Source organism: Trametes versicolor (genome assembly GCF_000271585.1).
Source record: "Trametes versicolor FP-101664 SS1 unplaced genomic scaffold TRAVEscaffold_1, whole genome shotgun sequence".
NCBI classification, from domain to species: Eukaryota; Fungi; Basidiomycota; class Agaricomycetes; order Polyporales; family Polyporaceae; genus Trametes; species Trametes versicolor.
Window position 1 is genome coordinate 897,467 of NW_007360321.1, and position 25,640 is coordinate 923,106.

The window sequence follows — 25,640 nt, forward strand, 5'->3', positions numbered from 1 at the left end:
AGAGAGACGCCGGGCGCGAGGTCCGCCAACTCATCATCGCACCTGCTGCCGTCCCCGCACGAGCGACTGTCTGCCTGCGCTCTCGCTTCTAGAGTACCCTACTCTCTCTTTCCTAGAGTTCTTGCTTTCTTTCTTAGAGCGGCTATACCCTCTAGCTTCCGCTAATACCTGCTCGTGCTCTCCACCCGCTCCGGAAACCACCATGTTTCCCCTTGGTTTGCCCCGTATATTCCCGACCGTGTTCTGTGACTCGGACAAGGACGCTCCTGCGCCCGCCTCGCGTGCGGTGTCTGCAATCAACACTGTCAAGAGCGCGATGGCCATTCCGGAGACCGAACTGAAGCGCTGGAGGAGGACGTTTGACACAAATGCCCAGACCGCTGTTGACGGCCAAAAGTGCGTTGTAATTTGACCATGCTATGCGTGTGCTGACGGCATACTGCGCCGCCTCGCCTGTGTCTGTGCAGCTTCATGAACAGCGAGCAGTTCGTGAACGCGATCGCCCCGAAGGGCGACCTGTACAAGATTGGGCGCGCGCAGTTCGCGACGCTCTTCCGCGTCGCGGACACGAACAAGCGCGGGCTGCTCTCCTGGGATGACTTTGTGGTGTTTGAGACCATTCTGAAGCGGCCGGATGCGGACTACTGGATAGCGTTCCAATACTTTGACGTGTACGCACACCCGCCCTTGCTTATTGACCGTGTGCGAATGCGATGCGAGCCGACCCTTGCTTTCCCCTCCGCCTGTGTTGGCCCGGCGTTGCAGAGACGAATCGGGGACCATCTCGTACGATGAGTTCAAGAACGTGTTCAACGCGAACATCGGGTCCGACGCGATCCCGTTCGACTTTGAATGGTGCGCATTTATGCTCGGGTGTTGTGGCGCGGGATTTTAATACGCTGTGGGCGCGTGTGTAGCGACTGGGTGAAGCTGTACCTCGGCAAGAAGAACGGCGCGCACGTTCTCGGGTGTAGGTGCCAAGACGGCTGTCGGGTTGTGCCGTTGCTCACGCTTGCTCGCCTGCTGCAGACAACGAATTCACGCAGTTGATGAAGGGTCTCCAGGGGGAGCGACTTCGTCAGGCATTCAAATACCTGGACAAGGATCAGGACGGGTACATCCGCCCGGAACAGTTCAAGAAGATCATCCTAGTGCGCTCGGGCTCGACGGAGTAACGGCGCATACTCACCATCTTCTATAGGACATTGCGGGACACAAGCTCTCCGATGCGGTTATAGAGAGGCTGCCGACCTTGACCACCCTGAGCCCCGGAGGCCGCATATCCTACTCCGAGGTCGTCGCCTTTTACAATGTCATTAGAGGTGCGCCTTCCACACCTGTCCACCGATTGACACGCACCTTCTCACACCACCCGCAGAGATGGATATGGTAGAGCGGTCAGTTTGACAGGTTTGGCAATTGGCCGCCACACTCACCTGTTCGCAGCATAATCCGGGAGGCAACCGCAAAATCGAAGGACGGCCGTATCGACCAGTCGGACTTCCTCAATCACTGCGTCTCCAGCACGCGGTATTCGCTGTTCACACCGATGGAAGCCTCCATCGTCTTCCACTTCGCAGGCCGCGGAAATCCCACACAGCGCCTCGCGCTCATCGACTTCGCACAGCTACTGGATCCGCGCTGGAAGGCGCCGTCCGAGGCCGTCGAGACGAAGCCCGTCGCGTCTGTGCAGTCGTTCCTGCACGGGTTCGCACACTCCGCGTACAACTTCGGACTGGGAGGTAGGCAACGCCGCCAGGGACGAAATTCTGCGAGGCACCGCTGACAACCCGCAGGTATCGCGGGCGGATTTGGGGCTACGATCGTGTACCCCATTGATCTCGGTGTGTCCGGTCGTGCTGTCTCGTAATTGACGTGATCACTAACGCATGCAACAGTCAAGGTAAGCTCTGAGCGGCGGTGTATCAGCCGCCGATGATACTGAACGCCGCGCGATGCGTACGGTATTATTAGACTCGGTATGTTTGTTTGTTTGTGTCCTGGGGTGGCGTGCTGAATGACAGGATAGGATGCAGAACCAGCGGAGCACGGTCGTCGGGCAGCTGCTGTACAAGAACAGCATGGACTGCGTGCGAAAGGTGCTCAGGAACGAGGGCTTCCTCGGCTTCTACCGTGGTCTTGGCCCTCAGCTGATCGTGGGTGCACACACCTTATCTCCGTGGCCTTCATATTCAGCGACTCTCCTTGCGTTCGGTAGGGTGTCGCGCCGGAGAAAGCTATCAAGCTCACCGTTAATGACTTCATCCGCTCGCGCACGAGGGACCCGGAAACTGGCCGCATCGCGCTGAAGTGGGAGCTTGTTGCCGGCGGAACCGCTGGTGGTTGCCAAGTCGTACGTACCGCCGCGAGCTTCTCGGAATGACCGCGCCTCACTTACCATTCGCAGATCTTTACGAACCCTCTGGAGATTGTGTACGCCATCAATTGTAGTGTGGAGCTAAACAGGTACAGACTGATCACGGCGCTGCAGGAAGATCCGTCTCCAGGTGCAAGGCGAGGCAGCTAAGCTGGAGGGAGCAGTGCCCAAAGGCGCTGTCCATATCATTCGGCAACTGGGCCTGCTCGGACTTTACAGGGGCGCGAGCGCGTGCTTGCTGCGCGACATCCCGTTCTCCGCGATCTACTTCCCGGCGTACGCGCACCTGAAGAAGGACCTGTTCGGCGAGGGCTACAACGGCAAGCAGCTCTCTTTCCTAGAGACGCTGACGTCGGCCGCAGCTGCGTGAGTAGTCTCAAACGGCCACCATCTCCTCCCGGTGATGGAAAATGCCTCACATTGATGGGCACGCTGACGGCTTTGAACCCCGGACAGCGGTATGCCTGCAGCGTATTTCACGACTCCGGCCGGTGGGTCCAGAGCACTCTATTAGAGCGCCAAGACGGTGACTGATCGGGGCGGCCGGGCAGATGTCGTGAAGACCCGATTGCAGGTGGAAGCGCGCAAAGGCGAGACCAATTACAAGGGGCTCACTGATGCGTTCGTAAAGATCTGTGAGTGCCGGATTCCTTCCGGGAGCGTTCCTAGTGGCCGGGGGCGGGCCACGGAGAGCTGACTCGGGCGGGTTAACAGATCGCGAGGAGGGCTTCAAGGCGTTCTTCAAGGGGGGGCCGGCACGCATCATCCGGAGCAGCCCGCAGTTCGGGTTCACGCTGGTTGCGTACGAGTATCTGCATAAGGTAAGAGGGCACGATTGCAGGTATGTAAACGAGGCAAGACTGATGGAAGGGTGTTGTGGGATTGGTCGCAGTTTGTGCCGGTGAGTCGGGTCGGCTTACTTGATAAGGCTGTGTGGAGGGCTGATTGGTTCTGGACGGGAAGTACCCCTTCAACGGGGCATCGAGGGAAGTGGAGACGGGGCTCACGTCGCAACCGGAAGACATGGCGCAGGTACGGGCGCGGAACGCGTTGCGGATTCTATTGGACGTGCACGGGGACTTCGGGCGTCGGTCTGGGTGACCGGACGCGGCTTCTCGAGGGATCGGGGTCGGGGCGGTATGCGAGCGCGACGGTCGGGGTCGCGGGGTGTGATAGGGCGGGACGAGGAGACGCTGTGCCTCTGTGGATCATCGCATTATTCGCGCGCGCGCGTGCGCTGGATGTTGTTAACACGGGCTGGTGCGGGCGTGATAGATGTATGGCAATGGGATGTTCTTGGATTGTCCGTGTCCTGTGCAGCTGGCGGGTCGCATCAGGTGTCGGGGATGGGTGAGGGACGCAGGCTTTGGAGGATGATGGAGGGCGGCCAATGGGGCAGGGGGCGGAAGCGAGCCAATGGGGCCGAGGAACGGAATGTCTCCCTAGAGACACGATCAGTGATCATCTGTTCTGTCATGACAGCACAGATTCGGTCGGGTGTCGCCCACTCATATAGAGCGGCCGTCCCTCTGGGCAGCTGTCTCTCATCCCCTTCCCTCCCGCCTTCGTTTCCGGCTTCTTTTCCCTCCCTCCTTTTATTCTTCAGCGGTCAGTGCGCGACATGTTCTGTCCAACGAGCTCTCCGATGACTGACACACGACACAGAGCGCTTCGCGTCCCATCCACGCAAAGCTTCCCGCACTTTTTGCCAGCAACTGCTAGCCAGTCTCGAAGCGTAGACCGCTCCCACTCCTTTGCAACTAACGTTATTCGTTCCCGGCCCACATCACGACTATCTGCTGTCTTAATTGCTGCTCGTCATCATGAACTCCGTCATCATCGCTCTCTCCCTCGCGGGTGCCGCCGCCGCACAGCTCGTCGCCGGCCCCGTGTCCATGGTCCCCGCCTCCCAGGTGTACGCGTCGGGGACGCCCACCGCGGCCGACAACTCCAACCAGTACTCGGCAGCTGCCTCCTCCGCGGTCGCGTCCTCAGCGCCCGCGTCGCAGTACACGCAGCCGCCCGCGACTGACGGCGGACAGAGCGCCATGCCCTACTCCTCCTTCATGAGCGGCGGCTACTCGAGCATGAACTGTGGCTACGGATACTCGAAGGGCAGTGACGGGTCTTGCAAGCAGATGAGCTGGGTGCGTCGATCTCTTTCCACGCCCGTCGATCGCGGCGCTAACGGACCGACGCGTGTGTAGTACCAAACGGAGGGTTGCTACGAGACGATCATCATCAACCAGTGAGTCGCACGCCTGTCTGCTACCAACCTTCCGCGCGTGTGCTGACGCGTCTGTTCTCGCAGCGGCGGAAGCGGATACGGTGGATATGGTGGAGGTTACGGCGGCGGTTGCGACAGTGGTAGCACCCAGACTGTCACCGAGACTAAGACCATGACCGACACCAAGACCATGACCGACACGATGACCGTTACCAAGACCATGACTGACGTAGGTTTCATCTGCTATCGTACGCTTCGCACTCTCTGAACGCGGCTCTCCAGACCAAGACCGTCGCGACCACCGTCACGATGCACGAAACTTCGGTTGTCACCCAGGTCTCCACGGACATCGAGTCGGTCACCAAGACGCTGCTCGCGACCTCAACCGAGCTGGTTCCCACCACCCGCGTCTGGGTCTCGACGGAGACGATCGACAACACCAAGACGATCGACCACACTCTCACTGCCACTGAGACGAAGACCCAGGTCAACGTCTACACGCAGACGCTCACCAACACCGCGACTGCGACCAAGACCCAGACGCAGCACGAGACGGAGACCGACAGCGTGACCGTCACCCGCCTCAGCACCATCATCCAGCCGACGACGTACTTCAAGACGTACGTCCAGACCTCCGTCATCGACAACACCAAGACCATCGAGATGACGAAGACCGACACCATCACGGATGAGATGACGATCGTCTCCACCGCCACTGCCACCGCGACCCGCACCGAGACCGACTTCATGACCGTCACCCAGGTCAGCACGGTCACGCAGCCCACCACCTACGTCCAGACGTCGGTCAGCACCCAGATCATCGACAAGGTAAGTCGACTCCGAGCGCGTTTCCATGTACTCCGAGGCTAATTCTGCTTTCAGACCAAGACCGTCGAGAGCACGATCCTCCAGACCATGACGGAGGACCGCACGTTCACCCAGACGTACCTGTCGACCGCCACTGCCACCGCCACCAAGACCGAGCACGACACCGTGTCGAAGACTGAGACGGAGACCGCCACCGCCACCGTCACCGACACCAGCCTCTACTCGTGCCTCGCGGGCGTAAGTCCATTCGGATGTGGATATCCTCCTACGATGCTGATCGCGATGGCGTTCTTTCACAGTGCAAGACGAGCTACTACTTGACGCCCGGCAACTCGATGTCGTACACTTACACGTCGACTGCGACTGCTGCCGCCACCTCGGTCACCTCCTCGAGCGACTGCGGTAGCAGCGGGTGTGGCTCCTCTTCCAGCTCGAGCAGCGGCTGTTCGAGCGGCAAGTGCGACAGCTCCAGCTCGTCCTCTTCCAGCGACTGCTCGAGCGGCAAGTGCGACTCGAGCAGCACCTCGACCATGAAGAGCAGCTGCTCGAGCGGCGACTGCAGCGCGTCGTCTGCTGCCGGAAGCAGCGCTTCGGCAAGCATGGCGAGCGCAACGTCGAGCTCGTCATCAAGCGGGTCGTCGAGCGGCTACTCCGGCTCCGGCTCGGGCTCGTACGGCAACTACAACTACTAGGGTGTACCGTCCATGGTACCAAAAGGGACATTTCGCGTAGTGATGATCACGGACTCATAGTCGAACTGAAACGGACAGTTTGGTAGTACGCGCGCCTGCGCCGCCTCGGGTAGTCTAGCTAGGGTTATCTCCCCCATCCCCACATGCACTTACCCACCCGCTCGCCCGGGGTGGCCGGACGTTGTTAGGTCGAATACGTTGCTTGCAACATGCTTCAGCTATTCTCCCGTTTTATTTTCGTTGCTATATATTCTATCATTGCTGAAGCTATAAATTAATGGGCTGTAGGAAAGCATCCATCCGTCGCTCGGTGTGTGCATCGTCTCTTGGCCAAAAGGTACATACCGGTGCACATGTACAACGCTCTGTGTACGGTCACGCGGCGTCCATTTCCCCGCCTGCTGTCTGAGCTCAATTCGTGCAAGGGGTTCGGTCCGCAGCGGCGACGGTGGGCGTTCTTGATGTCTTAGGCTTGCTAAGCGATGCTTCTCGTAGCTGTGTGTCGGTATCGGCGCGGTGGGGCATCCGCCCCGGTTGTCTGCGTACATGTAAGTTTGTGGGCTTGGGGCCCGCGCCTGTCACGGAGGGGGAGGACGTGTACCGCCCATACATGTGGTGCTATCCTCAGAAGACCCACACGCGACTTTCGATATCGTCTCTGGAAGAGCATGCAGGTCACGGTGCCCCAATCGCCGACTCGCATGTGCCGTTGGTATGTTGTGCTTCTCCCGCGAGCTTGGACTTTTGGTAGGCGCTCGGGGTATCTTCTGACATGAGGAAGGTAGTGCTGACTGTCTGCTTACAGCCAAAGGCGGCATCGGTGTCGATCGATGGAAGACCTTCAACATAACCTGCATGCATGTAGAGGTTTCTAAGGGGTGTCCCGCCGGACGAGCGACTCCCGAGGCGAGCGAGCCTGAGCGCCTCTTACACACGGCCTCGACTCCGCGAGACGCTCGTGTGGGTCCTCGGCGCTTCCTGGGCGGCGAAGGGTACAAGCACCGGCGATGGCGCGTTTTTTGCGCGTTCCCCCCTTTCACTGGTAACTGGCGACCACCCGACAATACAGCACAGTGCTATCGTACTCGGAAACAGACCACGACCACACAACGACAGCGGTACCGTCGGCCGACGTCGAATAACGTTGACGGGGTCGGAACTCTCGCAACCGCATCTCTATTTGCATCCGCACACAACGAGGCTGCAGCATGCCCCTCCAGGAATCTACAGACCCCGCAGCGCCCTCGTGGGCGCACACCGTGACCGCTGACTTTTTGATCTTCTACTCCTCGCGTGACGGAAATGGCCGTCTCTGGTGCCCGGTACGTGGCTGCGTGCGCGTAACCCTCCGTGCTGATAGGAACCCTCTCTCCCTGCCTTGTACTCCACCAGGACTGCGTCTCCGTCGAGAATCTCGTCCAGAACACCTTCGGGCCCGCCGAGGGCCCATCGGGCGCGATTGTTTACGTTGGCCAGCGCCCGGAGTGAGTGCCCCTCCGCGTACAACCTTATGCCGTGACAGCCCCACTGACGGCGGACACGCCTCTCCCGTGCGCACAGTTGGAAGACGCCCTCAAACGCGTTCAGAGCCGGGCCGTGGAATGTCAGTTCAATTCCTACTGTCATCCGGACCAGGGACGTAAGTGTGGCTGGTCTTCCAGATGCATTGCGCGCTTCGCGGATAGCCGGCTGACAGGTACGCTGTAGGGTGCCCGGCTCGTGGAAGGTGAGATCACCGAGCGGCTTTCCTCGTTCGTGAGCGAGTAATCCCGTCGTGAGTGCTGCTCGTCTTCCGGATGCCTTCTGCGCGCCTGGCGGAATTTCGGCTGAGCGGTGCGTTGCAGGGCGCCCAACTGTTGGGAGAGGATCTCACGGAACGGATTGCCTCGTTTGTGGGCGAGTAGCGTCCGCGCGAACCGCTGAATGGGAATATTCGAACCATATCGCATCATGCCCGTATAGCCCTTGCGACCGCGGAAGGCGCCCGCGTGGATTCGAGATGGTATCGCAGCGCCCGAAAGGCCACGCTGCGCTCGCGGACTACCACCGTGTGTGCGCAGGAGGGGGGTCTTTGAAAAGCTCAGCCTTATAGGCGAGATGGGCCCCCCCGTTCCGCCGCACCCTGCCGGTACCATTCTTTCTAGGGCACTCGTGCTCAGGGATGGCGAGGCAGGTGAGCACGGTTTAGCGGGTGCCCCCACGATTGATAAAGCGCTAGACAAAGTATCGTCTGCTATGGGCAAGAGGGCACATAGGATCAGACGATTACCATGGAAATTCTCGCTCTCTCCCGGAAAGGACGGGCCCGCGTACTTAATCCTGAGCTTCGCCCGAGAACGCTCCTTCGCACCAGTACCCTGAACATCAGCGGCGGACCAAACCTCATCATGGCCCCCGACATCCCCCTCCAGGAAGTTTCGCGCGCGAAGAAGGCGGAGCGCGAGGAGCGCCTCGCCAGGCGTCCGGAATGGCGTCTGCGGGCCCAAGTTCCCCCGAGCCTCACGGACGTCTCTGCGCTCCCGACTTCGCAGCTCACGCCCCGCGAAAACGAGATCGTGCACTTGGATGCGACCGCGCTCGCGGAGGCGATCCGCGCCCGCCGCTATACAGCCGTCGAAGTCCTTGAAGCGTTCTGCCATGTCGCGACGATCGCGCAGGATCTGACGAACTGTCTGACGGAAGTGCTCTTCGAGGAGGGTCTCCGGCGGGCACGGGAACTCGATCGTCATCTCGCGGAGACGGGCCAGGTCGTCGGGAGCATGCATGGAGTGCCGGTGTCGATCAAGGACCATATCCTCGTGAAGGGGCACGATACAGCGACGGGGTACGCCGCTTGGGCTTTCCGGACAGTCGCAGCGAAGGACGCCGTCGTCGTGGACGTGCTGCGAAAGGCCGGGGCTGTCATCTACGTAAAGACCGCGAACCCGCAAACCTTACTAGTACGTCGCGCCGCGGCGCAAGCTCTAGAGAGGGATTAGACTCGCCTGATGCCCGCTGCAGTCGCTCGAGACAAACAACAACATCTACGGGAGGACCCTGAACCCGCACAACCGCGGTCAGTCTGAGCTTGCTTTCGCGTCCGGTCCTGCGCCGTGACGGCCGCTGACATGGCGTCACACCTCCACAGCGCTCACGCCCGGAGGCAGCAGCGGCGGCGAGAGTGCCCTGATTGCGGTGCACGGCAGCCCGCTGGGGGTCGGGACAGACATCGGTGGTTCGATTGTGAGTGCGCCTCGCAGATCGGGCGAGATCTCGACACTCATTCAGCTTCATTCACCCCGCACTGCTGCGCGCACAAATGCACGCGCAGCGTATTCCTGCGGCGTACATGGGTCTGTACGGCCTCAAGGGCTCCGTGGGCCGCATGCCGCACGCAGGCCTCATGGGCTCCCACGACGGGATGGACGCCATCGTGGGGGCGCTCGGGCCGCTCGCCACCTCTGCGCGCGACCTCGCCCTCTTTGCGCGCGTCATGCTCGAGCACGAGCCGTGGCTGGTGGAGCCGCCGCTGCTCGAGATCCCCTGGAAGCAGGACGTCGCTGAGGGGCGCACAGGCGTGCCGCAGAAGCTCACCGTCGCCATTCTCTGGGATGACGGCGTGGTGGCGCCACACCCGCCCATCCGCGCCGCCCTCGCGCGCGCGCGCGACGCGCTGCTCGCGGCGGGCCACGACGTTATCGACTGGGAACCCGTCGACCACCAAGTGGCCTGGGATCTCATCGTACGTCCGCTACGCCCCGGATCTGTCACACACCCGCATACTGATAGACACGCCCCCATCCCCAACCACTTAGCTTAAACTGTACTTCCTCGACGGCGGTGCGGAGTACCGCGAGGTGCTCGCACAGGACCCGCCCGTGCCGCAGACGCAATGGATCATGGACCAGGTGCCGAACGGCGGGCGGCCATACGGCATTGACGAGGTGTTCAAGATCAACCTCGAGCGCGAGGCGTTCCGCGCAAAGGTGCTTGCGCACTGGCATGCCCACACCACACGCACGAAATCGGGCCGGACTGTGGACACGGTGCTCAGTCCGGTCGCAGCAACGCTCGCGCCACGCCACGACGCGACGCGCTGGTGGGGGTACACGTCGTACTGGAACCTGATGGACTACCCTGCGGTCGTGTTTCCCGTCGGCCGCTTTCGCGCGGCGGGGCACGCGGCGGCGGCCGACGCGGGAGCTGTCGACGAGCCGCGCAATGAGACGGAGCGCGTGGTCAGGGCGGAATGGGACCCGGCGACGTACGATGGCATCCCTGTCAGCCTGCAGCTCGTTGGAAAGCGGTTGAACGAGGAACGACTTTTGGGGATGCTGGGCAGGGTGGAGGACGCGCTTGCTCGCTTCCCGGGCGAGGGTGCTCATTAACGACGGCACGATGCGCAATATTTACTGTCTCAATGTCGGAATGGAATGCGTACGCGAACAACGGCGGGCGGCAGTGCACACGGTTGGTCATTTAGGAGCATGTTTGGGCTAGCACGACTGTGGGAACGAGTTTGTAGGAACAGGTGAATAGATCTGTCGTGGCAAGTGATTACAACACCGAGCCGGCATCCCGGTGGAGTCCCTGTCTGTTAGCAATGGTTGCGGCGAATGTACAGCTGCGTGCCACCGCCCTGGATCTTTGCGGGGTACGCATCGCGACGGGCACGGAGTGGACGGGGTACGGCAAGATGGGTAGTACGGCATGCGGCATAGGAGGGCCTGCTTGCGAGGCGGCCGCTGCGGGCGCTGCGGCTTTGCTGTGGGGCTGCTGTTTTGGATATACGGATGAAGGTAAGTCAAATAAGAGGGCTTCCCTGAAGATGCGTGCGCAGCAGCGTTGACGACCTGGCACGACCCGGATGATGATGAACGGAAGGAGAAGATCTACTAGCCAGATATCGAATTGTGTACCTCGACAGCCAGGGGCGACGTTTTGCAGGCATATCGCAAACTTCAGGGTAAACGGAGTGACCGGAGTTCGAGAGAATCGGCGGAGATGAACGTCACTGAGTCAAGCGGACTCTCCTGGTCTGCACACTCGAGCTGAGTCGGTGCCGGACCAATGTCGGGGTGCTTGGGACGAGGACGGTGCTGTTCCGGACCAGTGCACGATGATATTGACGGCGGGTAAGCGATACAGGCCGATGGAATCGCGTGCTTCTGGTTGTGGGCGTTATGAGCTCGAAGTGGGCCGCGGGGACTCGGGAGCCAGGTATCTCGCCGTATCTCGATACTGCCACTGCGGTTGAAGCAGATACGAATGCCGAGGGCGTCGGTGGTGCGTGATGGACATCGCGGGCTCAGGGTGGCAGCTCGCGAGCGGTGTTGGTGAGAAGCCGTGAGGAGGATGGGGGAGGCCAAACGAGTTGCGGACTCGGACCACGCGCAGAGCTGATGGACCCATCTCAGATTGGACGAGCAGTGCGAGCGGCGTACCAGGCGCCCGCCCTCTCTTGCGCCTGCCCCGCCTGGCTCAGCTCTTCCCTCCCGTTCTTCGCTGAAACCTGCTGCAAATCCAGGCGGACGGCCGATGCGCATCGCCTCGGAACACGACTCAATAGCTCGCCCACGAGCCCCGCGTTTGGCTGCCAGGCCGCGAACTACAGCCGTCTGACGGGCACATCCGGACAGATGCAGGCAAGGAGATCTGGTGGAGGTGTCAGCCCATCTCGAGATGCGAAAACACCTGTGTTTATGTAACCTTCTCTGGCATAGCGCACCGACACGCAGGCGTTGTTCGCTGGCCCTCGCCGTCGCGCACGACGAGCACACGAACGCGTCAAAGTCGCCGAGGAGGGACAGCCATGACCAATGATGCTGTCCACCCGCGCGACCACAGCGTCTCTCGCTCGCCGAGGAAATTTGACAAGCGCTCCATCGGACGGACTGAGGACGCTCTTACTCATGGGCTGGGGGGCAGAATGATAATATTGGCATCACCCATTCCTCCTGCGCTCGCCGCCCGGCGAGTCACAGACCCGGATCTCTGGTCCTCCAGATTCCTGTCCGATTCGATTTCCTGCAACTCACCGTCGTCACAAGCGGTACCCGCCGCAATCCCCGTAGACGCCAGCCCCGCGTCCAAACCAGGTCCGCACATTTTCCAACTCTTGTCGTTTATTCGTGACATGGCTGTTCATCGTCCCCACATAAAAGCCTCCGCATGCCATCGACATCCGCCCACTACCGCCCCGCCTCCCGACCGGCCTCTCAGTCTCATCGCCCCGGCTACCTCTACTTCCACTTCTTAAAAGCACGCTCAGCAAGCGCACTTTCCCCACACTACCCTACTACCCGTACTCCCGCCGACAACTACCATGCCGGGCATTAATGCATCTCGCTCTAGCAACCTCAACGTCCTTCAGCACGACTCCGCCCAGGACTTCCTCTCATTCACAGCCCCCTTCCTCCGCCGCCACGAAGCCTCGTCCAACATCGTGCTCGCCCATGCCCTCAAGCGCGTCGACGCCCAGTCGGCGCTCAGCGGCTTCGAATTCACGTCCGAGTCCGATGTGTACGCGCGCCTGTCCTCAGCTGATGCGGATTCGTGTGCTCCTCGCGCGACCAGAGGCGCGTTCTGGCTCACTGTATGGAGCCACGCCTCTGCATCAAGTCCGCCCACCCTCGACCTCGTCCTTTCCTGTGTCGACTGGACCTTGGGCGACTATCCCATCTTCCTTTGGACGCCCAACCGCGTCTCTGCGTCATCCAGCGCGTGGCTCGGCCCCCGGATGGCAGAGCTCACCGAGCATCTGAACCGCTGTGTGCCGCCGGAGCGCGTCTACTCCGTCTTCGGCCTCACCTCGCTCGTCAAGGCGTTCGCGCGCACCTGGACACAGCTCACCGGCTTTACCGTCGAGCCCGAGCCGTTCTACGCCGCCCTGTTCTCCTACTGCAACGCGCGCACGTTCCGCGAGTCCAACGCCCCGCTCCCGGAGGGCCACTGCTTGCGCAAGGCGACCATGGCGGACCTCGAGCCCGTTGCACAGCTCTGCAAGGAGTTCGCTGATGACACGGTATGTGGCCGTTGGGCGTCCCAGCCGAAGCAGAGGACGCATCACTCACCCGGATCTCGCGCTATTCATCAGATCGTGTTCCCCCTGAGCATCGAGCGCGCGCGCGTCGAGGCCCGCGAGCTCATCGCGAAGGGCCTCCTCTGGGTGTACGACGCCGCGGGCGACATCACCACCATCTGCGCCGTCACGCGCAACAGCCACCGAGTGTCCGCGATCACGAAGGTGTACACCACCCCGCGCTGGCGGAGGAACGGGTGTGCCGAGTACCTCGTGCGCGCAGTTACCAGCCAGTGAGTACCACCTGTTGGGATGGGGTGCGGGGGCCGAGGGCTGACCGCAGTTTAGGTTGCTCTTCAATGTGGGGAAGGAGTCCGTCGTGCTCTACGTCGGACACGAAAACAGCGCGCAACGCGTGTACGACCGAGTTGGCTTCGCGGGCCTCTGTGGCAAGGACAAGCCCGATGCCGTCGAGGACTCCCTCGAGCTCGGCTTCGTTGGTACCGACCGGGGACACTGGTAAATCAGCCCCCTTCCCGTTCGACAGTCTCGGCGAACTTGGCTGGCCCTAGCAGACTTTGTGCAGCGTCCCCTACGTGACCCCACGAAACTGTAGCACTAGATTATTCCTATTCGTATCCTTGATTAGTAGCTTGATTATTCGCGTTCCACTATCCCGCCCCCTCTCCTAGTACTTTGCAAATTACTGTCTACTCTTGCTATATCTACAGTACCATTACGCTGATAGTTCACGTATAATTAAAACTGTTCCCACCGTGTACATCCATCGCCGCGTGCACATGTCCCAAGAGCCTTGGACCCTGCCGGGACTTGTCGCATTGGGGTACTGGACCCTGCTCAGACTTTGCGCGAACAGCGCCCTGAACTCTGACTATGCGGATAAATTTGACACATGTTGACCGCCGTGCCACAACGCTAAGGTACAAGGTACCGTCGGCCCAGCAAGCACAGTGCACGCCAAAAAGGGTACGTCACGCTCGTGAGATCCGGACATTGACACGGCCCCGGTCCACCAGCGCACGGTGCGCACATGCCCTCACGCTCTGCCCAAGACAAGGGTTGTTTCGGGGCGACTGCGAAGGCCGTTGATTCATGTCTGGGGGAGTCACCGCGTTCGATATGTCGCACCGCCCGACGCCACCCGAGTGGCACGCCGTACGCATACGCATACGCCCTACGCCCGCGTCCGCACAAAGCTTCCCCCCGCGCCGCCGTCCTTGCTCGTAACCATAATCTCTCCGATCGCCATCTCCCGCCCGGCGACGGCCTTGAGCATGTCCCACACTGTCAGGAGCCCGACGGAGACCGCAGTCAGGGCCTCCATCTCCACCCCGGTCTTGCCCTCGCACGAGACCGTAGCGCGGCAGACGATGCTGTATGCGCGGACGAGGCGCGCACCGTCTCCCAGCCCGGTATCGGACCTCGAGGTGTGCGCGAAGCCCTGCGCGGTGTCCGTAAGCGCGTCGGGGTCGGGCCGGGGTGCAGGCGCGGGCGTATACGCATTCTCGACCTCCGGGTGGAGCGTCACGGCGATGTGCGAGAGCTGGAGGGGGTGGCAGAGGGGGATGAGGTCCGCAGTGCGCTTGCAGCCCATGATGGCGGCGAGCTGCGCGACGGTGAGGACGTCGCCCTTTGCTTGTGCCTTTGCGCGTGCCTTCCGAATCGAGGCGGTCTCGGCGTCTGCGTTTGCGTGTAGATCGTCGCCGTCACGCTGCTCGGGGACGCCTGTGACGAGCTCGTACGCAATCTTCGGGATAGTGATGCGTCCCGACGCGGTGGCCACCCGGCTCGTCGGGTCCTTGTGCGCCACGTTTACCATGGAGGCTCGGCCTGAGTCATCGATGTGGGTTAGACGTGGGGTGCACGAAGCTGTGCCCTTGTTTCCGGTGGCAACGGTGGTGCTGAAACAGCGGACTGTCGCGGGGTGAGCCCACGTGGCCGGGGCCGGGGCGAGGTCGAGGAGGCGTGCGCCCGGAGTGCGTTGAATTGACCGGCGTAGAGCGGGGCGATGCACACCTATTTGCGCGGACGGAAGAATCAGGGCAAGGAATCAGAGACCGAGACATTCCCCAACGAACACGCTCGGGGCAGGAATATACTCAACCACCGATGAGGATCATAGGCCGATTCGTGACGACGTCAATGTCCTCCATGCCCGCGTGCTTCTCTTTCTTGCCTGACACGGCGCGACCGATGGTGGATAGAAGCATGTCGTCGCTCGAGCCGGCACGCATCTCGTCCCGGAGCGAGATTTCTTTCGCGTCGAACAGACAAACCTAGATGGGCCGCGGTGAGTGGAATTGTGGCTGCATTGCGATAGCGGGGGTAGAACATACCTTAATCTGCCCGTCTGCCGTGAGCCTCAGTCGGTTGCACGATCCGCAAAAGTGGTCGGACATGCTGCTGATGAATCCGAAACTCCCAGCGTGTCCGGGTATGATGTAAGAACGAGCGGTATCGTTGAGTTCGTCGGGGGCCTTGCGGACTGCGGGGTACCGTTCACGTATACGCGCGAGCAGCTCCGAAGACGGCAGCATCTTTGCCTTGTCCCACTTGTTGCCTGCATCAAGAGTGAGTCAGACTGGCGTGTGCCTGGGGGATCGGACCTGAGCATAGGCGCACCTGTGAACGGCATGAATTCGATGAAGCGCACTGAAAGTCGGCTCTCTTTCGTCATCTCCACAAAGTCCGGAACCTCGTGGTCGTTCAGACCCTTGACCACGACCACGTTCAGTTTCACCGACTGGAGCTCCCGGGACGCGAGCGCCGTCTGCAGTGACCGCAGCACCGCATCGTGGCCCATCCGGCGTGTCATGATCTCAAACTTGAAAGGGTCAAGAGTATCCAGACTGGAGGGCACTGTTAATCTCTCGTGTTCCCGGAAGCGACGGGGTGCGGTGCAAACCTTATGTTCAGGTGTGTGAGCCCGTTCGCGACCAGGGCAGGCAGTTTCCGGTGGAGCGCAATGCCGTTTGTGGTCATCCCGATGGATTGCAGCCCGTGCTTCCGCAGCCCGTGCAGTCGGCCTGGTCGGGTGCACTGTCAACTGTGTCCGGACTCGTTCGGGGAGGCGCATCGCGACCTGCGACGCGTCGGGAATGGGCGTACGTACCGACGATATCAACTATGCCCTTCCTGACCATCGGCTCGCCCCCCGTGAGGCGTATCTTGGTCACGCCGCTCTTGACGAACAATGTTGCGAGACGGATCACCTCGTCGTCCGAGAGGATGTGCTCTGGCGGTGATAGCTCGATGCCCTCGCTCGGCATGCAGTAGAAACCTGTGAGACCCGGTCAGCTGCATCTCCACGAGGCGTTTCGTACAGGTAGGGCGGCCGGGGACGCGCTGCTTCGAAATAGAGCATATTCGCCAATGCAATGCAAAACGCCTTCGCCAACCAAATCGCAGGCATTTTGGGCGCGTTACTTGAACAGGCAGGTGGGCAAGGTTTGCATTGGGTTGCGAATATTCTCTAATGGGACGCGGCCGCGGAGGAGGAGAGAGAGACGCACATCGGAGATTGCACCGCTCGGTGAGCGAGATCCGCAGGTAGTTGTGCCGCCGGGCAAAGGAGTCCACGAGAAATGGGGAGACACTGGGGCCCCGTTCTGCGTCTACGCGCGAGATCCTATGCTGTGGCACCGGGCGTGATCTCGCGTTAGTGTGCACTGCAAGGATCTTTGGCAATGGCGCACCTTGATTCGATTCCGTAAGCCGCTCGCTGAGCTTGCGAGTTCTGGCAACACCTCCGCGTGTCGTAGCACCGCGGACGTGCTCAAATTGCGCGATACGGGCTTGAGTGGGGCCTGGGAGGAGACCGCAGCTTGGCGGATCATGGTGGTCGACTGCAAAGAGACATTTGCTCGGCGTGCTCGAATATGTGGCCATGAGCGGCTCGGAGTCGGATCGACACTGCTCAAGGGGCATGCTCGGGTAGCATGGGACAGGCCGCATTATTGATCGGCGGACAGCAGCTAATGGTGCGCCGCCGGCATTCTATGAGCCTTCTAATACGTCCGCTAATAATATCAAGAGTGTCGCAAAGCAAATTATAAACACGCGTTAACAGCGCCCTTCTTATCTACCCAATAGCACGCGAGCAGCGAGCATTGCAGCGACCGGCGAAGTCGAGAGGTCCTCCGACATCCATGGCCTACATCTAAATCCTCCGGCACGTCTATATCCAATGATTGTCTGTTGCCATCCTACAGACCCCGCAGCCACACCTCCGCCACCACCCATCTCGCCGACTTGTCTTCACCCAGCCGAGCCCTGTAATAGCGGCCGGTCGCCCGCAGGTGCAGCGCACTAGAGCCGAGCACCATTTGCACGCTACACTCGCTCAGCGGCACCTGTTCGTCCCCGATCTTCGCCTCACGAGTGGTGGCGTAGCAAATGGGGTTATGTGCGGCGGCGTGCTGTAAAGCTCTCAGCAATCGAGACGCCGCATACACTCGAGGCGAAACGCCATACCCAGGTGACGTTGTCAGATGACCACTCGAACGTGCACGCCTGCAGGATGTCCTCCGTGGCGGCGCCCACGAGCCACACAAGTTCGACCGCTGTCCATTCGCGCGCGTCGCTGATGTCCGTGAGAATGTCGAGCGAGAGCGTGTCGCCCTCCGCGGCGTCTTGTTCGGTAGCGTTAGGAGTCCGAATGGCTATCCGACACTCGCGCAAATGCAGTACGTACGTGCGAAGCTCCGGAACACCGTCTCGGCTTTCAAGTCGACGGCGTTGGACGGCGCGTGCTCGAGGTAATTGGACTTCCCGGCCTCGCCTAAGATGTCGGAGTTGCGGCGTTCGAGGGTCAAGATATCGTTGACGTTCGTGGCGAAATGAGAGATAGTCTCGGGTGCTAAACGGATATTAGTTTCCAGGACACATGCGGACCCACGGCATGCTGCGTGGGTCTGCCCGGAAGGGGTATATGGCCCGTCGAGGGTCACGTATGGCGGCCTGGGCCGTGGCAGGTCTTTGTCGACCGTAGAATCGTCGCATGAGGCATGGCCACAGTGTGTCAGCGACTCCAGGTATCGCGTGGCCCTGAGCTATGAGAGTGCCGGTTTCAGTGTACGCTCTCGAATTGTGGCGAAGGATACCCACCGTATAGTCCTTGTTCCGCTCATCGCCTTCCGAGCCGACCGTAAAGGCGTGACCTCCGCCGAGTTCAAAGTTCTGGTCGAACCACACCTCGGGCACGCGGTTGCTCAGGATGGTAAAGAAGTTGTCCGCCATTTTCATCTCATCATCGGCGGCCCTAAGATATCGCATGAGATTGAGGAACCGCTGGGCCTCGGACCGGCGCAGCATCGCCCCGTAGCCTAACCAAGCGAAGGAGGTGTGGATGTCCGCGAGATGGGATGCATCCGGCGACCTAACGTGGACCTCGCGCAGCGCCGTCGAAAGATGCTGGTCCGGCGGCAGCAGGTGTATAGCTCCAGATGCGCCTGGCTCTGCGATGCGTGCGCGGAGTGTTTGAATGATCTCTGAGCGGATCAGGAAGTCATCATCCTGGAGAACAGCCCTCGTCAATTTCTACTCCCGCGAGATAGGAAAGGCAAGAGCTCACTTGGATGAAGCAGTACGGTGTATCAGCCTGGGCGCACGCGAGGTAGCGCCCCTGAAAGAGCTTGTTCGCGGGCGCGTTGTGGATGCGCAGCTTCGAGCGCGGGCAGCCGGTGTTCTTCAAGTCCTGCGTTCGATATCGTCGTATCACGGCGCGGAGAGAGAGTAAGAAAGCGGTATGCACACTTCATAGGAGAGCGGCTTGTGGTGGTTGTTCCATATGTACACCTGTGCAATGGTGTTGTCCAGCCAAGGTCCGCAGAGCAGAGAAGTGATAAGCAAGACGTTCGGGAAGCGCGACCAGTTTAGTATCACGGCAGTAGTGTCGGCAGGCCCAGTGCTGTTTTGCACGACGGAGACGCGTTCGTAGGGGGCGAGTTCGGGAACGTCGGCACGGAAGGTTACAGGCAGCGTTCTGGGAACGAAGTCGATATCGGCTAGCAGCGGCCGGTAGAGGGAACCCGGAGTCTCTTCGACGGTCTGCTCAGGCCAGAACAAGCGAACGACGTAGGCGAGGATGAGCGGCACCGCAACGGTCTGCACCGCGCGGAAGATCTGTGAAGGTGATCATGGCAACCCGTGAGTCGAGTGTGGTCGAGGGTGGTCATCGCGGAGAGACGTCGATCCAACCCGCGAGCTCATCGTGGACGGCGTCCACTGTCCACAACGGGCGCATATACCCACGTGGGCCAAGCGGTTGCCCCGCCCACGTCATATGTGGCCTCCACCCAACGCCGCGCGCGTCCTCTAAACCCGCGACCTCCGCACCCTCTTTAACGCACCCATCTCCTGCACTTACGCGTCGACGACCAGCTCTCTGACGACTCGACCTCTTACGCAAAGCTACACGCTCTTTCGATCCTCAACGTTACGCGACAATGTTGGCCCGTCTCAGCACCCAGGCGGTCAGGCGGAACACTGCGGCGTTAGTGCAAGCGCGACGTGGAATCTCGGTGCAGGTAAGGCATATAGCTAGGATGGACGTCAAGGAGGTGACGCCTGAGCGTGTGTCTCTACTGCATGGATCTCCGGAAGCGAAACAAGAGGGTGACGTTGGCGCCCGCGATGACGACGCGCGTCGACGTCATCGGCTGGCGAGATGCTGCCTGCTCTGCTACTGGTCCCGCTGTGTGCTCGTACGCTGCGCCCACCGAGGTCCGTCTATGCTTGCACGCTGGGCCGACACGTGCGGCTTGCTTTCATTGACTTTGTAGTCGCCTCGCTCACTTACTCACTCAGCCTCGTAGTGGTGTGCGAGCGGCCGTCTCCTGCGTGCCCTGTATGCGCCTCCGATGCCCATGAGCGGACGGAAAGCCGCGCACCGTGCCAGGTCTTACCGCCGACATTTCACTTACTTACCGCGGGCACGCTCTCCTTGTTGTCCACTGTGTTACCGCTAACATCACTGCCCGTTCTCTAGATCTACTCGCAATGTCTGCGTCTCTGCCTGCCGCCCGCGCGAGTCCCTTCCTGTATCGCCCTCCTACCTGCCGGCGTTCATTCCGCTCTCCGTGTCCGTCGCCGCTCTTGTCCGCCTAGCTGCCCTCCCGCCTCCCGTCCACGACCACCTCCGCCCTCGTTTCCCGTCCGCTCTTCTGTCTGGCACCCTCGCAAACGGCATACAGCCATACCCATGTGCTGCTCCCTCCCGAACGACACCAAATTCGCTCGATACATGTTTGTACCCGCCCGCCAGGTCCGTTTTTTCACTCTTTGCCATTGCATGCGGCTCACTCTGTCTGCGGTCCACAGCGATTTTGAACAAGTTCGACATAACTCGCTCGTCCCGCGCTCTGAAAACCGCGATACGACGTTGCCAGCCTGCAGGCGACGTCTGGGCTCTCGTAAATGCGCATCGCACGCCGAGCGGACACTGCGCGCACGCGCTATCCGCGTATTTCACCTCGATGCAGCACAGTATCGTCCCTCGCGCGTTTAAAGTAAGCTCCCTCGCCGCGAAACTCTGTTGGCATGCGCTCACAACGTCTCTCAGCCGTACACATCCGTTTGCGACCCGCTGCGCGTCCGTGCGCGCAAGATATCTGCAAGTTTATGCCCAAATACGACCTATTTCGGCCATAGCTGACGCAAATCACGCAGGCCCTCGTTCATAACTCGATAGAATGGTCCACGAACACGACCCTACCGACCGCGCACCATTACGCGCCAGGGAAACCACTTTTTATCACGCGTCGAAAACGCCATTTCATTGCGCATTCAATAGGCGCCGGCGCGCATTCCTTTGGCTCTTGCCTGTGCAGGACGCCCGCACGGCGCACAGCGCTGGTGCGTCCTTTTAAACACACAACACGGTCGGCATGAAGCTTATCACTGCTTCTTAAGATTGCTATACAACGTTCCAGCTGGCTACGCCCTCGGTCCCCCCTCCGCCCGCATCCCCGGCGACTCGGCAGCCCACACCGACGTCCCCCGCAGCGCCCCGCAGACGACGAGAAGGACTGGGGGTGTTCCCCTAGTGGCAAGTAACCGTAATCAACGATGCACAAGGCCGCCCGCGCACCCTGCTGTGCGTCACGAAGCTCGGGCCTGGGCCGGCCGTCCTGTCCCTATCGCAATCACGGTGAGTGCCACTGCCCCGAAACTGTTTTGTACGGGTGCAAACCTTATACTGCAGCCGCGCGCACACGTTTGCGACGCTCAGCGCGCCAGAACGCGTGGGATATACGCCGTTTACAGACCAAATCTCGCCCAATCCGGCCGTACCGCACGCAAAATCCGCCCGAACTTTTTCAAAGCACGAGCACGCGTCCCCCATGCACGTCCCCATTTATTGCGCACGTTCCCATGCCCCGAAAACACGTTTGATTTTCGCACACAAGTCGCGATTTCATTGATGTTTCGTAGGCGCCCGTGCGAAATCGGCAGGTGCGTGCAGGCTGGGGCAGCCAGGACGGCACGGAGCGCGGGCACGACGGTGTAGAACTGTTCCGGTGGCCTCCGCGCAGCTCCTCATGCGCGTCGCGACGTTGTCGGCTCGGCCGTCGTCCCTTTACAGGTCAAAGTTTGTCCAATTCGGCCATACCGCGCGCAAACTCCACCCGAGCGGCTCCAAACCACGAGCACACGCCCCTCGTGCACGCCCCTACCCGTCGCGCACGCTCCCATGCACGGCAGACGAGTTTGATTTTCGCGCGCAAATCGCGATTTCATTAGCGGTTCGTAGGCGCCCGTGCGAAATCATCGGGCGTGCGCGAGCTGGGGGAGCCAGGACGGCGTGGAGCGCGGGTAAAACGGTGCGGAACGTTACCTGTGGCCCGCGCGCTGTCCTCTGTGCACGCCGCGACGTCGTCGGCGTGGCCGTCGTCCTTGCACGCGGGGAAAGGACGTCTGGCGGCCTGCGCCGGCGTGCTTCGCAGCGCGCCGCCCGCACTGTGGCGGGCCCGGATCGACGCGCCTGGCGCCTGGAAGACCGCACGACGGCGCGCCGCTACCGAGGGCGGGTCGGCGCACGCAGCCCCTACAGGGTTGCGGCGAGTACAGGTGTACGTGCTACACACGACGCGCCCGACCGCCCCTCTCGCCGTCCTCCCATGGACGTCTCCCGTCCGTGCACGCCGTGACTGGAGACTGCGGATGAACGGGTGAGTGGAATGCGTACGGGACGAGGCGAAGGTGGGTGCGACGTACGAGCTCGACGGACTGCGCACGACGATCGGGGGCTGGCTACATACGGCGACTGTGGGCACGCGTACGCTGCTCCCCGTCGCCGTCTCCTATGGCTGCCCGGGCGCACTGAAAGTGGACAGGTGAGTGGCACGTCTACTGGAGGAATCGAAGGTGTACTCAACGTACCAGATGCGCGGGGCCTCGCTGTTCAGGCCGCCTGCGTCGCGTGATCGCTGTTGTGGGCAAGTCTGAGCGTCGCTGGACCTGTAGATACGCAGGGCACCGGTGGGCGAGCACAGTATGCGGGAACGGCGCGAGCGTCGTGCGAATCGCTCACCCGGGCGCACCAAGAACGCAGGCACGAGGCGGGCGGGCGACGTAGACGAGTGGACAGGTGAGTGCGCGCGTGTGCAGAGCGATCTTGGCGGGGACGTACGGAGGCATATGCGGCGGGGCAGAGAGCGGTAGGGAGAGGGGATGGTGCCCCCCTCCACGCACGAAACCCCGTTTACAAGGCTCGTCAATGCCGACGTGCATGCACGCGAGCTACGGCCGCACCCAAGGACAGCGTGGGCGTACGCCCGCGCTGTTCGCTTCCCCTCCCTCTTGTACGTCCTCGCGGTTTCCGCCGCGACCCTGTGCATCGCAGACCGCGCGCCCCGTCGCGAGTAATTTCGGACAGAGGACGCTCTCGAATGGAAGGTGCGCCGTTCCGCCGCCCGCCCGTGTTCCCCATGTGATGTACGTCCTCGTGCGTGTCGGGAGCAGGAGGTGGTCTGCGTCTGCACCGAGCGAGGTGTTCTCCGTGCGTGGTGTTTGCTGACCCGCGCGCGCCGTGTAGATGCCATGTGTGCTGGACAGGCAACAGCGCCCGGAGCGCATGCAGAATGGGGCACTGCCGACCCCGCCGTTCGCGTCGCGTACGTAGTGACAGGTCCGATGCGGGACAGGTTCTCGCGAGCAGAACGGCGGGAGGCACATCGGACAAGCACAATCGGTCGCGCCCGCATGGCGCGTGCAGTGCCGACGCAGAGCTCACGCGCAGGGTTCCCCCTCGCCTGTATCTTTTACTGCAGAAATATATTTTATACACGAACTGCTACATAACATATGTGCGACGTAGCATCTACTCGCAGACACGAGCAGACGAGCTCGACCTGCAGCTCTCCGCATCGTTCGCGACGCTTGACGGCAGAGGCCACTGGCAGTGCCCCACCCACCGCCGTGCTCGCTACCGCCCATGGCGGACGGCGTCTCATCACCACGATGCAGACCGTCCGCGTCCGCTACAGGAAACTCGTGCTGCATAGCGGCGACGTCGGTGAGCACGAAACAAGGAGGCTAGCGCAAATGACGTACATACAGCCCGCCGTCGGAGGCGAACCGGGGACACTGACATGTCCGCGAAGCTTGAAATTTGCACCTCGGACGCGCCAGGACAACCCTGAGATGCAGACGTACACGGGCACATGCTGCAGCAGTGCCCTCGTACTGTTGAAGGCGGCGACCGCCTGCAGGAGTGGGCTGGACGCGCAGGAATGAATTTGAGTGTTGTGTAGTACGCCACAAGACGGCGAGTGGACCTACAACTGACGGCGGCCAGATGCCCTCGGTGGCTGCCTCGTTCTCTGGGTTCCCCGCCTGCCAATCCGTTGCCGGTGCACCGGGCCCCAGGCGCTCTCGAGGCCCCGCAGATCGCCTCCGCCATCTTTGCCTGGCACGAGGAGACCGGGACTGCCAGCGCCGGCCATGGACCCCGTCCACACCGTTGGTGCTGGGGACATCGAGGGACCGAGATCTAAACGGTCGTGAGCAGCGTGATCGCCAAAGCGGGAGAGCGCGACGACGTACCGGTTCGGGCATCTGCCAATTGGGCCGAGCAGCGTACCTTGCAACCGAGCGACCCGGTGCTGAGTCGACAGGTTAAGTCCCCGAGAAGAATCGGCCTCGGCGCGATCTGCCGTCCAAGGCGCACGATAGCGTCGGTGTCCGCACCGTCGGGCACAAAGTAACCGCAGGCGATTTTCCTGTTAGGAGACAGGCGGTGCGCCCGCGCGCGCCGAGACGTCAGATATAATCCACCGGCCGCGCCCAGTTCGTGCATGGGCCCTGGACCTGCTACTCTGAGCGCGTTGCACGTGAAGAGTCTGCGTAGCGAACCGATCAATAGCGCGATACTGACGGTCGGATTCTACTCACCCCTTTGTGATGACAGAGACAGGGCTATTGCATGCAGTGTTGAGTACACGGGGGCCTGCTCGAGTAGCCGTGCGCGAGGTCGAACGACGGGGGTGTGGGAACACTTTGCGTGAGCTCTGCGTCGACACTGCACGCGCCATGCGGGCGCGGCCGATTGTGCTTGTCCGATGTGCCTCCTGCCGCACTGCTCCGAGTTGCGAGACCCTGTCCCGCATCCCTGTCATTACTTACTCGACGCGCGAGACCAAGTTCGGCCGTATCCCGCGCACGCTCCAGGAGCTGCGTCTGTTCAGCACACTCGGATTCTGTCTAGCAATAGTAGGTCAGCAAACACAGCGCGCGGAGGACGCCTCGCTCGGCGCGGGCGCAGGCCACCTCCTGCTCCCGACATGCACAGCGACGTACATAGCATGGCGAGCACGAGCGGAGGGCGGAATGGCGCACCTTCCATTCGAGAGTGTCCTTTGTCCGAAAGTACTCGCGACGGGGCGCGCGGTCTGCCATGCACAGGGTCGCGGCGGAGACCGCGAGAACGTACAAGAGGGAGCCTGGGAAGCGAACAGTGCGGTCGTGGAGAGTCTGCGTAGCGAGTCGATCAGTAGCGCAACATCGGTCTAATTCTACTCACCACTGCGTGACGAAGAGGACCCGCCTATTGCGCGTGGTGTTGAGTACACAGGGGCCTGCTCAGATCGCCGTGCGCGAGGTCGTACGGCGGGGGCGTGGTCTGCGCTCGCGCGCACATTACTAAGTCGGAAAGCAGCGCAGAAGAATGCGGGGCTCTCACGGCCGCCCATGCGCTTGTCGTCACTCAAGCGCTCCGGTAAGGGGCACAGCGCAGCGGACCAGCGCTTTGCGAGAGACCGCCAGGCATTCTAGGAAGTCCTGATGTCCATTTGTGCTCGAGCGCGCACGATCCTCGGCTAGAAACTCCTTCGACCGTCTCGATTCGGGCCAATAACATTTGATCTATCTACCTCAATCAAATGTTAGTGCTGTGAGCTTCGAACGAGAGCAGTAGTCACGTAGCTATTCGTGCACCACTGCGAGCACCGTAGGAGCGCCGAGTTTGGGGACTACATATTGAGGTGCTGCTGAATG

General features: G+C 61.3%; 8 protein-coding genes across 8 annotated transcripts; 6 read left to right on the forward strand and 2 right to left on the reverse strand.

The window, feature by feature from the left end:
* Positions 1–202: 202 nt before the first annotated feature.
* On the forward strand, positions 203–3,478 carry TRAVEDRAFT_109478 (mitochondrial carrier; the record flags this gene model as incomplete). Its single annotated transcript, XM_008034450.1, has 17 exons — positions 203–396; positions 468–671; positions 766–855; positions 918–970; positions 1,030–1,151; positions 1,202–1,322; positions 1,379–1,397; positions 1,447–1,742; positions 1,797–1,861; positions 2,037–2,156; positions 2,219–2,353; positions 2,408–2,433; positions 2,492–2,743; positions 2,834–2,868; positions 2,929–3,012; positions 3,092–3,198; positions 3,341–3,478. 17 exons carry the CDS (start codon positions 203–205, stop codon positions 3,476–3,478), a joined length of 2,061 nt encoding a protein of 686 aa, XP_008032641.1.
* A 446-nt stretch (positions 3,479–3,924) lies between these two features.
* On the forward strand, positions 3,925–6,417 carry TRAVEDRAFT_157828 (uncharacterized protein). The gene is made up of 7 exons (XM_008034451.1): positions 3,925–3,985; positions 4,043–4,524; positions 4,585–4,625; positions 4,689–4,833; positions 4,887–5,432; positions 5,487–5,669; positions 5,732–6,417. Exons 2-7 carry the CDS (start codon positions 4,201–4,203, stop codon positions 6,122–6,124), a joined length of 1,632 nt encoding a protein of 543 aa, XP_008032642.1. The 5' UTR covers positions 3,925–3,985; positions 4,043–4,200; the 3' UTR covers positions 6,125–6,417.
* A 915-nt stretch (positions 6,418–7,332) lies between these two features.
* TRAVEDRAFT_32840 (uncharacterized protein) lies at positions 7,333–7,891 on the forward strand (the record flags this gene model as incomplete). The annotated part of the gene is made up of 4 exons (XM_008033750.1): positions 7,333–7,446; positions 7,517–7,608; positions 7,685–7,763; positions 7,832–7,891. The coding sequence occupies 4 exons, from the start codon at positions 7,333–7,335 to the stop codon at positions 7,889–7,891; spliced, it is 345 nt and encodes a 114-aa protein (XP_008031941.1).
* Positions 7,892–8,511: 620 nt separating this feature from the next.
* TRAVEDRAFT_55056 (general amidase GmdA) lies at positions 8,512–10,670 on the forward strand (the record flags this gene model as incomplete). The annotated part of the gene is made up of 5 exons (XM_008034153.1): positions 8,512–9,063; positions 9,125–9,179; positions 9,252–9,346; positions 9,435–9,845; positions 9,919–10,670. 5 exons carry the CDS (start codon positions 8,512–8,514, stop codon positions 10,489–10,491), a joined length of 1,686 nt encoding a protein of 561 aa, XP_008032344.1. The 3' UTR covers positions 10,492–10,670.
* Positions 10,671–11,437: 767 nt separating this feature from the next.
* TRAVEDRAFT_25329 (uncharacterized protein) lies at positions 11,438–12,294 on the forward strand. The gene is made up of 2 exons (XM_008033604.1): positions 11,438–11,758; positions 11,813–12,294. Exons 1-2 carry the CDS (start codon positions 11,506–11,508, stop codon positions 11,824–11,826), a joined length of 267 nt encoding a protein of 88 aa, XP_008031795.1. The 5' UTR covers positions 11,438–11,505; the 3' UTR covers positions 11,827–12,294.
* A 134-nt stretch (positions 12,295–12,428) lies between these two features.
* On the forward strand, positions 12,429–13,897 carry TRAVEDRAFT_157836 (uncharacterized protein; the record flags this gene model as incomplete). The annotated part of the gene is made up of 3 exons (XM_008034452.1): positions 12,429–13,127; positions 13,200–13,417; positions 13,473–13,897. 3 exons carry the CDS (start codon positions 12,429–12,431, stop codon positions 13,645–13,647), a joined length of 1,092 nt encoding a protein of 363 aa, XP_008032643.1. The 3' UTR covers positions 13,648–13,897.
* Positions 13,898–14,227: 330 nt separating this feature from the next.
* On the reverse strand, positions 14,228–16,981 carry TRAVEDRAFT_55058 (molybdenum cofactor biosynthesis prote; the record flags this gene model as incomplete). The annotated part of the gene is made up of 9 exons (XM_008034154.1): positions 14,228–14,775; positions 14,836–15,014; positions 15,250–15,421; positions 15,482–15,705; positions 15,768–15,994; positions 16,051–16,171; positions 16,258–16,425; positions 16,658–16,778; positions 16,841–16,981. 9 exons carry the CDS (start codon positions 16,979–16,981, stop codon positions 14,320–14,322), a joined length of 1,809 nt encoding a protein of 602 aa, XP_008032345.1. The 3' UTR covers positions 14,228–14,319.
* A 171-nt stretch (positions 16,982–17,152) lies between these two features.
* On the reverse strand, positions 17,153–25,336 carry TRAVEDRAFT_67917 (uncharacterized protein; the record flags this gene model as incomplete). Its single annotated transcript, XM_008034453.1, has 13 exons — positions 17,153–17,563; positions 17,619–17,776; positions 17,839–18,196; positions 18,252–18,659; positions 18,718–18,840; positions 18,900–19,268; positions 24,005–24,138; positions 24,192–24,487; positions 24,540–24,563; positions 24,771–24,844; positions 24,984–25,118; positions 25,168–25,191; positions 25,253–25,336. The coding sequence occupies 13 exons, from the start codon at positions 25,334–25,336 to the stop codon at positions 17,351–17,353; spliced, it is 2,400 nt and encodes a 799-aa protein (XP_008032644.1). The 3' UTR covers positions 17,153–17,350.
* Between the last annotated feature and the right edge of the window lie 304 nt (positions 25,337–25,640).

Excerpts from the sequence above, each read along its gene's own strand:
- TRAVEDRAFT_157828 (XM_008034451.1), top strand. The coding sequence starts at position 4,201 with ATGAACTCCGTCATCATCGCTCTCTCCCTCGCGGGTGCCGCCGCCGCA. Across the intron at positions 4,525-4,584 it reads CTTGCAAGCAGATGAGCTGG|TACCAAACGGAGGGTTGCTA; the intron begins GTGCGTCGATCT and ends ACGCGTGTGTAG. Across the intron at positions 5,433-5,486 it reads GCACCCAGATCATCGACAAG|ACCAAGACCGTCGAGAGCAC; the intron begins GTAAGTCGACTC and ends TTCTGCTTTCAG.
- TRAVEDRAFT_25329 (XM_008033604.1), top strand. The coding sequence starts at position 11,506 with ATGGACCCATCTCAGATTGGACGAGCAGTGCGAGCGGCGTACCAGGCG.